Raw genomic sequence first — 12,968 nt, forward strand, 5'->3', positions numbered from 1 at the left:
CATTCCAATCCTTTCCCCAGTGTATAAATCTGGCTGATGCAGCCGTTACACCAGCTCTGTGCTGCATCAGGATTACATGGCACATGTGAAGCCCGTGTCCTCCTACGCTTGGTCAAATACAGGATGACACATGGCATCAAGCATGGAATTTGAGTGTGTTTGTGTGTGTGTGTGTGTGTGTGTGTGTGTGTGCCAGTCCCTCTGATGCTGGAACTCTGGAAGTTAGACTTGTGATACCAAAATAGCCGCCCAAATATGTGTTCAGACCTTATCTAAGAGGCAGTTACAAACTTTTTTAAATACCAGACGCAACTTTACAGCTTTTTTCTTAACAGTAAAATAACTACAAATGGTTAAAATAAACCTATCCCCACAAAGCTGCATGTCTTTGGACGGTGGGAGGAAGCCGAAGTACCCGCAGGGAACCCACGCAAACACGGGGAGAACATGCAAACTCCACACAGAAAGACCCCGGCCTGATGTTGGAATTGAACTCAGGACCTTCTTGCTGTGTGGCAACAGTGCTAACCACCGTGCCACCGGGCTTCCTCCCAACGTCCAAAGACAGCTTGTGGGGATAGGTTAATTGGATAATCCAAATTGTCACTAGGTGTGAATGTGCGAATGAGTGTGAATGCTTGTCTGTCCTTGTGTGTTAGCCCTGCGACAGACTGGCGACCTGTCCAGGGTGTACCCTGCCTCTCGCCCTATGACAGCTGGGATAGGCTCCAGCGCCCCCCGCGACCCTGAAAAGGATAAGCGGAAGCGAATGGATGGATGGATGGTTAAAATAAAGGATGAAAGTGAAGCTGCTAATTTACTGTTAAGTCTACATTCCTGCTCTCAGCAAGGACCATGAGCTGTGTGTAGCATCGGAAACAATATGTGGATACATGCACTGGAAATGAGCTTGCTCTGAAAGGTAGCTGGGCTCTCTTGTTCATACAGCAGAGGCTCAGAATGGTGCACATCCACATCAAAAGCAGTAGGTGAGGTGACTCAGGCATCTGACACCTCTTAGGTGAGGTGTTCTGGCCCTGGGGAAGACCGAAGACATGGGAAAACCTCAGTGTAACCCCAAGAAAAGCTGGAGGAGCTGGTTAGGAAGTCTCACCTCTGCTTAGACTGTTGAACCTGCGACCCAGATAAGAGGCAGAACATGGATGGATGCATATTATGAACCGTTACCTGTGCAGATTAGCTCTACAGTAGACGTGTTATGTTCGATCTGCTTCATTGTTACTAAATCTATATCTTCTTTTTATTTTGTGAGGAACAAAATATTGTAGCACTCTTAGCAACACATTATAGCACGACCTGTGACTAAGGATAAAACTCCCCTCTAAATAAGTGGAAGTTTTATGCATTTTCTTTGAAATTACAGTGTAAATATATACAATATAAATGGTAGGTATGCTATAATAAAAAGGTAACAAATCAGATTTTTAAAGGAAACAAAGAAATAATTATACCGTAAGTAAATTTGACTACAGTGGTCCCTCGTTTATTGCGGGAGTTACGTTCTAAAAATAACCCGCGATAGGTGAAATCTGCGAAGTAGCCAACTTTATTTTTTATTATTATACATGTTTTAAGGCTGTAAAACCCATCACTCCACACTTTATACACTTTTCTCAGACAGGCATGAACATTTTTACACTTTTCTCTCTTGTTTAAACACTCTCGAAGTTCAAACCTTCTTAGAAAAATAAGTCCAGTATTATAGAATGAAACCAAAGATCAAAACCTGTTTTCAGGTCCAGAACATGGAAATAGAACAGCTGCGAGAGAATCAATGGTGCAGAAGTAGAGGAAGCAAGAAGACTGAGTTGAATAAAGTTTGACTTACCTGACTGTTTTGTTTTGCTTAATGCGCCTTATAATCCTTTGACATTGACACTGTTGTGTTTGCTGTCTTCTGCTAGCGAAGATTTATGTAAATTTGACAAGCTGAACGCATTCTGTGCTGTACAGGAGACACAGCACGAGATTGATTGAAAATTGTCTACAACCAAGCAGGACGCTGAACACAATGCGTTGTAAACACACAATTTTTTAAAATGTGTGTCTACAAAATTTGATTCTCCATTATCTCTGTAGAGTATGCTCCCTCTTCTCGCTGGCCTACATTTGTTTTGCTCCCGTGCACCTGTCCGTGATGCGTCACTGCCCTTTTTTAAATGCATGCTACAATAAGCTCTAGCTACCTATGACCTGAATCTGAAAAAGTCAGAAAGAAAATGCAAATAAAGAGCGGAGCAGTAGTCTTTTAGCAGGTTTTGTCAGTGACCAAATAGATTTTTTTCCAAATGGATTTGTTACACAGCTCCACATCCAACCTCCACTCATGTGTGCATGACGAGTGTAAAAATTATGTCCCACTCTAAATGTTGGGATGTCAGTGTCTAATAGTAAAAGACTTGCATGTTCCCTTGTTTTCCAGGAGGTATGCCAGTGCCTGAGGTGGCGTCTGACACTGCCAGCGCTGCTACCATGTTGAGCCCCGTCCTCAATGCCTCCAACGGAGACGGCTCCGAGTCTGAAACCACCTCCGCCATCCTCGCCTCAGTCAAGGAACAGGTTAGAAGTCCGTGTGTGTGAATGTGCGTGTGAGCGTTCTTGCGAGTGTGCGTGCGACGTAAATGGAGGGCTGTCACAATTAATGAAATATGATCACCAGAATGTAGTGAGGATAATTCCCCATCCTTTCGGGGCGAAACAAGCTGACGGTAAACAGTAAACACAAATGATGGAATGCCCATCTGAGCTAATGTGTCACAAATATGTCACCACATTTTGATCTGTTAGGAGAGAGCCTTGGGCTACAGATGCTCAGTATTATTTTTGAAAATACCCTAATGCAGTAGGACGCATCATTCGCCCACATTTTGTCAAAGTCTGAGCAGCTTTGTTGGAAATTCTATGTGTGACTAAGCATCCAGCAGATTTTTTTACAGTACAGTCAAGATTGGGCAACACAGCTGGACTGTGTTTTGTGTTGGTTATGCATTAATGAAGGCTAAAGACTTTAATGATTTTTTATTTACAATCCCTTTTTTGAATACACTTAACTCAGGTATGCTAATTTTAAATTGTACTGATTTAGTTGTATATATAACAGTAAGTCATGTAATGTTGTGTTATAATTATCAGACTTTTAATACATGAGCTTGTGGTAAAGAAAAAAAAATACTGCAAAAGACAATGAATTTGAATAAAACACATGGAAATAGAAAAAATATAACCAGAGTTATATACAATGATACAGAGATACAATGAAAGTGGACCAAGATATTCACAAAACAAGTTTTTTTTAGGGAGACATGATAGAACAGATGCAGAAGTGACAGATGTTATTAGCCATTTACTGGTAGCTACTGCGTTATTGTCTCTCCAAAAACACTTCCTTTGTGGTTTGTGAGTTTTGTTTTGTTTTTGTTGGGGGTTTTTTGTGAGATTTTGCAGTCTTTTTCTATTTACTGCCCTTTTTTTAAACTTGCAGTGCATTTGACCTTTCAGGGCCACTGTATGTAATCAACCAACCCATAACCAAAGATAAATGTGATAATACCTTAATAAGCAGGTTTCAAAGAACTGGTCAGACCCGTGAATATCTATATCATAATTTTGACTAAGGTAAGAAATGAAATGTCTTGAGGGAAGCACGGTGCCACAAAGTTCTACACATAGAGGCTTTGTTTGGATTTATTGTTTCCCCAACTGTTGAAAAGGCCAATAGCACTGGATTTATTTGGAATCGTGCAACAAAAGCTGGGTAAATACTACACTAAACAAAGTTAATTCTTCAGCTCTAATCTGCTTTGAACTGTCAAAACAAACACTTGGTGCATTTCAGATTCGATGCTCATTATTGCAGCTTATAGTACATTATGTTACATACAGCATATGCATCAACACAGGAGTGTTGGGATCCTAAAGAATGAGACAAGAAACAGAAGAGTTGAAGGAAAAAAACCCTTTCTATTAGTTATAATGCTCATGATGGCAAGTTCATACAACAAGATGTATAAAGCAGTAGAGTGCTAAGTAGAAAAGCACTATATGACTCAGCCCATTTACACGTTTGAATTCATGTTGGGATATTTCTAATCCATGCAGGGTCAAGATTATGCATACAGCCTCAAATATAGACATACACTCATTTAAATATGTTAATAAGTGGCGCTGTTCTTCAATGTCTTTTAACTTGACAAGGCCAAGACCTATTAACTTCTCGTTAGTGATCATGATTAACTACAACTGTTAATTTTTCTTTGCCGATTAACAAATAGCCAGAACAATGGAAAAGTTCAGGGGACTCAGTGATGATCTAAGAAGAAGAACTGAAGATTCTGAAGTTCACACAAGTTTACACAAATCGATGCTTAAAAGATAAAAAGAAAGCAGGCTAACATTAAGCTTGGTCTTCCCAAAGCCCCAAACTCAACTCTACTGAAAGTTTGTGGATTCTGCTTAAAATGTGGGTCTGTACAAGGAAACCAACCAATTCAAATAGACTGTACCAATTCTGAAGAAGGGTCGTCAACTATCCAGTCAAAATTATGTTATGTAATTAGATGACTGCCAAAGGGTCTAGTCACGGTGCAATGTTTTAGGGTACATTTAACCAAATATTATTTGGGTTGTATGTATATATTCTTTGTACAGCAGCAGCAACCAACCTCTGGGCCACGTACCGGTCCGTGAGTTGTTCGGCACCGGCATAGCTGGATTGGCCATTTGCCCGGTGGGCTGATGGTGAGTTTTCAATTTTATGGGCGGATGTTTTTTTGTTTGTTTTTTTGTAATGGTATAAACAATGAAAGGTGGGGATTGGCTAATGTGTCATGATCAACTCTGGGCTTGACCAATTACGGCCGAGGAGGTTGGATGGAGACCCCGCCCCCTTGCTTGGGCAATAGCTCTGAAAGCAGTCTTATCACAGACAAACAGAAGAAAATGGTATTGAGATGAAAAGGAATGCAATTTGTCCCGTACTTCAGCTAGAATGAAAAAAAAGACACAAAGCTGGAGCTATTCTGTGTCTTTACGCTGTCAGCTGCCTCTTCTTCTCTCATTCCCTCCCCCTCCCTCTCTTGTTGCTACTTCAATCATGAAACTGATCAATGATCGGCTGATCGGCTTTTCTCTTTTGTTTATCGTTCACTTTGCGCCAGAAAGACGAAACCAGCTGATGTTGCGCTAAAAAACAGCAGCACATTTAAGCTTAGTAAGCTGTTGTTAGAATTCATTTAAATGGTAAATGGTAAATGGCCTGCATTTCTATAGCGCTTTACTTAGTCCCTAAGGACCCCAAAGCGCTTTACACTACATTCAGTCATTCACCCATTCACACACATATTCACACACTGGCAATGGGAAGCTACAAGCTTAATATTAATTTCTAGTATCAGCTGATGTTTGTTGGAGCCACAGCTGTAAAGCTGCTGGTCATGATGTCGGTTTGGATATGTGGTGAAAGGGAAACATGAAGATGAAACCAGGAGATGTCCTTACTGAATCATCAGAGCTGAACAGGTGATGGAGAAACAGGTTTACCTTTTAGGTGACGTGAATGAGTTGAAGGGAAGTTATAAACTGTTTCTGAGAGACAAATAACACCAGGATCCTTTTTTTACTTAGCTGACAGCTGGTAACTGTGCAGGGGCGGGTCTTGTAAAGTTATGCCAGGGGGCCAGGTAGGGCATTAACAGGGAAAGGGGGGCAAAGAAATACTTTTCTTTCTTATTCTCATTTAAAATGTCTAGCTTTTAATAAATAATTATCTGAATCTTACAACCAAAGTGGTCATCAGATGTAAAATGTATAGAAATCATAGATAAATACCAACAAGATAGTGTACATCACTGTCACAACAGCGTTTGTTTTCATTTAAAGGCTTTATGGCTTTTCCTATAATACCTGGTGGGCCGGTCTCCATGACATCTTAAAGGTCCGTGAAAATATTGTCGGACATAAACTGGTCCGAGGTGCAAAAAAGGTTGGCGACCACTGGTGTACAGTATATTGAAGCTGTATGTATAATTTTCACTGTGTGGATTAGAAAAAAATCCTTTAAAAAAGTCTTCAAAGAAATCATTAAAAGCCCCCAAATTACCATAACATTCATGCCTATGACAAGTGTATATCAACTCAACTGTAAACATCCAAAGTGGGGATGTTTACTCTGCATGGAGCTGAACAGAGGAAATGTGAAGAAGCCAAAGATAGCTGTTAAAAATGCTGAAAGCAGGCTAAGATAATGGATTGTTCATGTTTTTCACTCAGTGATTTCTGTGAGTTACTACAACGTCCCGAGATCCATTCCTGATCTAAGTAGGTCACGTAGACTTGGACGGTCACACACACGTAGGTCGTGTACACACACCTACACACAAACTTCCACATCATCTAGGGCATGGTAATGGCCTTCTGATGAGAAGGTGTGAAAGAAAAAGGCAGAAGAGAAGGACGTGTCAGCTGTCCGAAGAAAGTGAAGACAAACAAATAGTTGCTCACTCACTCCTCTTCATCCGACTGCACCACGGTGAAGGTTCGTTATTCCTTAAGCCAGTCATTTGTCACTTCCTTTCAAACTTGTTTTTGCATTGTGCCATTTTTCACTACGTTTGGGCCGATGCCAGTGTTTGTTACCAGGCACTAAAAAACCCACGTATTTTATGAAATAGTGTGGGTGCCCAAACTTCCTGTTTGGTTCATAAAGACAGGGTCGGTCAGGCATGAGAAAAAGCTTCACCCACACTCTCACACACGGACATGCAGTCTGCAAAAAAAAAACCAACAGTCCACAAACACATGCGTTTACACACTGCCAATCAAACTTTTTTGCCTCTGCTGACTCACACCAGGAGATCCCTGCTGCTGTTTTTCCTTCGTTTCCTTCTCCCCGCGTGAGATTGATTAGCCATTCGACGTTGTATTTATCACATCTGTCAGCTTTTGTCCTTGTATCGTTCATCATCTCTTTGCTGTCACCACATCTGCTACTGGGGAAAGCACAGTGTGAAGTCTGAAAGAGTTTGATTCTACTGTGAGACATGGCCTATTTGAGAAAGCTGACATATTGTCTTATTGAATGACAGATCAAGTGAAAGTAGCTCAGGGTATTGATTAACTGTCTTTTGCTTACAGCTTGGTAGCATCTGACAATCCAGTCGGTTCTGAAATATCAAGTTGTGAATGTGCATTCAGCAGTCATGGATCTACAACAGCAAGAAGGCCACACAAGGTTTTGTGCCAGTGTGCAGTGTGTAGCAGTGCTAGCTTATAAACTTAGCACTCTACTATGGGAAGCGTAATATTTTTTCTACTGATAGCATTTTTTAACAAGGGATTGATTGATTGGATTGATTTACACTATGCTCTCTTTAAAGACACAAGACTTATTCAATATGCTGGTCTAGAACTTCCTCAGGATCCCTCATACTGTAACTACTTGGCTCTGAAAATACATATAGTTTCATTCATACATACATAAGAGTTACCAACTTTTAGAGTGTGGCCATGGGTTTGGCCATCACAGATGTCATGACTTACAGTATATCGGGATTCTAATATGTCAACAAAATCAAACAACGTCAAGCGTAAAGGCCTTAATTCCCCAGAAAGTTGTGAAAAAACTATACAAAATTCAGGCATTTTCGGATCCAAATCAAAAGTTTTGTTTTTGCAGAAAAATTGTCCCCAAACAACACATTGTGACAAAAGTAAAATAGACATAACCCAAAAACACAGGATCCCAAAACAGAAACTCAAAGGAAAAACCCTCCAATGTAGTAAAGACAGAAAGCAAAGACTCAAAAGGAACAAAAGTCACTATGAGATTATTAAATCCAAAACTTCAATCACTGGAGTAAATTGAACCCAGACAGGCCCCCAAATTCAAATATATTCACAACAAATCCTAAAACAAAAAAGACAAATCCTGGGACCAAATCCAGAACAAGTCAGTGTTCATATATACTGTATGGTACACAGCTTTTGTGCTGTTAATGCCAGAGGAGGTTACTGAGTCAGCAGAGTGACTTTTTACACACTATGATACTCGGCACTCGACGATGCTGCGCTGTAGCTTATGTACTGTGCTAGTTTGTGGCTGTGATTCTTAAACACTTCCTCTTTGCAGTAAAACCTCTCGGAGTGGATCAAGGAATATCCAGGAGGGAAAAAATTTCACAATCTGACTTGTTACGTCAGTTCCATCATATCCAAGTGGCAACAGTGCTAACCGCCATTATATTACACAATATTTTTTAAAATTTGAATGAGATTATACTTAATTTTCACATTTTAAACACACAATTTCAGAAAACTTGTAATTGCAATATGTTACTGTGTTTTATAGCTGATAGCTGTAAAAATAGATATTGACAAAAGTGTCCAGTTTACATGTTTCTTGTCTTTCTTATGAGCAAAATAATAACGTTTAAAGTCATGCAAAAAAGAAAGGATTCAAAATATGAGATTGTTATACACAAACGATTGTGCTTTGGATAAAAAGAAATGTACAATGATGGTTAATGTAAATGTGCTATGTTTTCATTCCTTTAGCAGTCCTCAGGGACAGCCCACATCACATCAGCGGCACATGCAAATCAGATGCTTTGCAGCTGGCCGCATTTCATCATAGTAAATACCCACTGAATCAGGGTGTTGTGAGAATGCCAAATTTTTATCGCCCTGTGCTCATTCGCATTAGGTGAGCGAGATCTCTAATGCATTTGCCTTGACAAATCCAAGATGGCAGTCTCACTGAGCTGACACACAATTACATTCACGTATGAAAACACAATGAAGCTAACAGCTTATCTTGTTAGAGACCACGACTGCATGCTTTTGCTCTGTTTAGTCCTGAACTGGAGTACATTACAGCTATAACCTTCGTTTCCATTACGGTGGCAACATGACCTCCTGCTGTGTTTTTACAAGCCGCTACATCGCTGCAGCAGAGTTCACATGTTGTTGCACTTCCCGCCTATTCAGAGAAGAAAACATGACAATGCGTTCAAGAATACAAAAACAGAAGCAGTGAAAAGAAGCAGAAATGTAGCCAGATTTTCCTCACCTGGCTACATTTCTGCTTCGTTTCTAGGGGATACAAAAATAAATGAAAAGAAAATGCATCACCTTGGCATTATAACTGTTATCCAACTCGACATTTTCTTTCTTTTAGGCAAATTGTGGTGTTTCTGCAGCTTCTCAGTCACTGGATAATTAATGTGTATCATGGTGCTCAGTGGAATTATTCTCTCTAATTGGCAGCGCAGCAGAAAACAGATTTTCTCAGGTCTGACCTACAACTCGTATGAATCCAAATTAAAAACAGTTTAAGCTGCAGGTAATTAAAGGTATACCGTTATTTTCTCCGTATGGCTAATTAAACCCGGTCCATTTCCCTCTCTTCACACACAAGCATGTCCTTATGACAAATATTGAAATATTACCCCCGTTGTACTTTTACTTGATCATGTTGCTTCTGCGTTTGGCAAAATCCACTTTTAACATGCTCAGTTTCAAACTCTCACTCCACTTCTGATTGATATAATGTCATGAGAAAAAAAACCCCTGAGGATTAATAGCTTTTTGAAAACAATCGGCCCTACAGTGTGTTAATTCTGCCGGTTCTGTTATCGGTGTTTTTGCATAGCAGCCTTGTGATAATAATGGGCCTGTCCTCCCCCTCCCCATCCCACTGCTGCTCTTTTCATTTGTTTATTAAGGATTAATTAAGATTTGTTTAGCACCGGCTAACTCATTAAGTTACCAAATATAGTTCTCTTCAAAGTTCGCAGCAGAGTTAGATATTCATAAGAAGCGGTTTCAAAGTGGATCAAATATTTATTTTATTTTACTTCTTATGTAAGGAGGCACGGAGAAAAAGGGAAAGCAGAATATTTAAGGGCTGAGGAGGGAGGACAGGAATTTGTATGTGCTCCCACTACCACTACCGTCACCACCACCCTGGGCAAAGTGTTGGCACATGAGAAAGTCTTCTATCTAGTCCTATTTCCAGCTGAAGGAAGACTCCAGGCCACAGCATCATACTATAAATAGGAGCAGTCTCGCTTCTGCTGTGCAGTGCAGTTACCTTGTGCATCCATACTGAATAAACTTCCTGCAAAACATCGCCCCCTGCAGCCTATGGTGGACCAAGTTGAGCTTTCTGGTGATTCTATTGGAAGATCTACCATCAGTTTTAACATCAGCTGCTTCATTTTTGATAAGAAGAATTCTTTAGAATTAGAAATCAAGATTTTTCCATCAGCACCTAGACAGCTTATTAAATAGATTACAAACACCCAGCTTTAATCCAGTTCGGAGATTTTTTTTCTTTCTTTTTCACATACTTTGGTTGTAACAAGTGGACATTTGAGGTATTGTTGCATTTTTTTCACCTCGAAGCAGTCTGAACATTCTCCTCTGACCTCTGGCATCAACAAGGTGATTTCACCAGGCGAACAGCCGCTGGATATTTTCTGGTTTTCAGACATTTCTCTGTAAACTGTCAGCAGTTTCTGAAATTCTCAGCCTGTATGGCACAAAATCTCCAAAATCATCTCTCTTCCCCATTCTGGTCCTCAGTTTGAACTTTATGAGGTCATCTTGACCATGCCCATATGGAAAAGATATATATAAATCTTATAAAGTTTGTATCTGTCTTGTGTGAAACTTGTATGAAAAGTGATATAAAAGTGAAAACAGATATAAGATCCCTTGAAAAATTATATAATGAAACTTGTATGTTTTGGATACTTACTAAAACAATGTATGAAAGTAATGAGAAAGTGGCCACTTTCATGAGTAAATCATGTAAGCCTTTATATGATTTACTCATGAAAGTGGTCACTTTCATGAGTAATCACATATAAGTTTTTACTATTTCTTTTCCATATGGGTGTCTACATGTCTAAACGCACTGAATTCCTGCCATGTGTGCGTTACCGAGCAGTTGAACAGGTACATCCACACAATAGAGTTCTGGTTTTGACTCAGAGCTCAGATTTCTGTGACCCAGTGAACCTGTGCATTGTTTTCCTCTCCTCTGGTCCTGCCCACTCTACCTCAGCCCCAAACTCAGTGGATTAAAATTCCTAACAGTAAAAGTATTAATCCACTTGACTTAAGAGTCAAGAAGCAGTTCAGTTCTTGTTAAAGGTACAGACCACATGTAACGTGCTATTAGACAGATTAGCAGAGCTCCTTGAAAGGGAAGAAAACGGAGGAAACAATGAGGACATCCAATTCAAGTTAACCTCACAAACTAACAAAGTAATTCAATGATTTTCTTTTTTTTGGCTGTGGAATTAACACACAGTTAATAGCAGTGTAAGTAAGCTGTTTACCATGATGAGCAAACATGTGCAGCTAACATAGACACACAAATAAGCCCACTGTAATTCTGTTTACTTACACATTTCATACAAAGAGTTTAGCTTGAGAGCATCACTCTTACTCCAGCTCTATGTACCCTGCTTTAGTTCATAGAGCTTCCTGTGTGTGCTCACAGTTGCATAATCGCTGTCTGCAAGAGGAATTTAGTGAGCCGTTAATTTGTGGGCATTTGAAGGCATATAAAGTATTTTTGCACGTATGCGCGCTTTTCGCCTGTGGCTGTTAGCTGTCTCTGGCTTAAAGTAGAAAACGATGAGAACAGAGGCAGAGCGGTGCATTGTGGGTAGACAGGAATGGCCAAGGGGCTTTTGCATTTGGCAGCTCATGTCTTTGCCAACTTTCTCACCGCTACCTGCCACAGAAAGAGAAAGTTTGTGACAAGGGATTGATAGGCTTGGGTTTTGTGTGTGCGCGCACGCAGTCCGGCACTTTAGACGTGACTTGTGGTGTGCTGTATTATGCAAAAGGAAGGCCAGATGGTTGAAACTGCAAAGTAAAAGATACCACACTTGATATTTGATGAGCATAAGTCTAGCAGTAGATGCTGATTACATGCAGCAGTGTAACATGTGCTGGGATTTAGCTCATGCATTAAAGAGCACAGAGCATTTCTCTCCACATTGCATGATCATTTTGATTTAATGTTCTCTACTGTAGACAGTGGGGGAATAGTTATTTGATCCCCGGCTGAATTTTGCTCACTTAGAAAGAAATGAAGAGTCTCTAATTTTAATCGTAGTTTAATTTTAATGGAAGGAAACATAATATCAACCAAAAATCCAGAAAAAAAAACACATTATGTAAAAGTTCTACATTGATATGTACATCATTGGATGAACTGAATTATTGAGTCATTTTGTTTTTCCTAAATGTTGCAAATATAGTTGTCATTTTCTCAGATAAGGGATATCTGCAATTGATTGTAATCTGTGTGCCACATGGGATCCCAGACAGTTTTGAGGAGCCAGAATTCTGGCTGATTTATACACGGTCAAATACTTATTTCACTCAATGATATGCAAATAAATTTTTATGTAATGTTTGGTTGATTCTGTCTCTATTAAAATGAAGCTACCATTAAAAAAAACAGACTGCTCATTTCTAAAATTACAAATACAGCATGGGATCAAATAATTATCTCCCCCCACTGAACATATAATCTTTCCAGTTAAGCAGAATGTTTCTCCTGCCATAGAGTGCACTCTGAAAATTACTACCTAGAAAAATGCACGTGGAGTAAATTTTTCTAGGTTTGTCTGTGAAGGTTCTCAGTCATGCAGGTCATCGTAGTCTAAGGAGCTTGGAAAGAAAAGCGTCTGGACTTGAAGATGTTTCACCTCTCATCCGAGAAGCTTCTTCTTCATGTTGGTTTTATACATATATACACACATATACACATGCATACATATATATACATATATATTAGGGGTGCAACGATATTCGTATCGATATTGAACCGTTCGATACAGTGCTTTCGGTTCGGTACGCATATGTATCGAACAATACAAAATTTGTAATTTATTTTATCAACTTTCCTTCTGACGATGCTGTCTGTG

At 39.7% G+C, this 12,968-nt stretch overlaps 1 protein-coding gene across 8 annotated transcripts in view; it reads left to right on the forward strand.

The window, feature by feature from the left end:
- Positions 1–12,968, forward strand: part of ctnnd2b (catenin (cadherin-associated protein), delta 2b) — a 231,489-nt gene that overhangs the window by 44,534 nt on the left and 173,987 nt on the right. For 6 of the 8 annotated variants that reach the window (XM_013912714.1, XM_013912716.1, XM_013912717.1 and 3 more), the window contains exon 1: positions 2,439–2,580. In XM_013912714.1, coding sequence (XP_013768168.1) covers positions 2,449–2,580 — 132 coding nt within the window. In that variant the 5' untranslated portion in view covers positions 2,439–2,448. Of the gene's footprint in view, positions 1–2,438; positions 2,581–12,968 lie in introns of those variants that run through there. The other 2 variants (XM_005740267.1, XM_005740268.1) reach the window with 1 other exon arrangement.

This window comes from Pundamilia nyererei, unplaced genomic scaffold (genome assembly GCF_000239375.1).
Source record: "Pundamilia nyererei isolate P.nyererei 1_Seehausen unplaced genomic scaffold, PunNye1.0 scaffold00098, whole genome shotgun sequence".
In the NCBI taxonomy this organism is placed as follows: Eukaryota; Metazoa; Chordata; class Actinopteri; order Cichliformes; family Cichlidae; genus Pundamilia; species Pundamilia nyererei.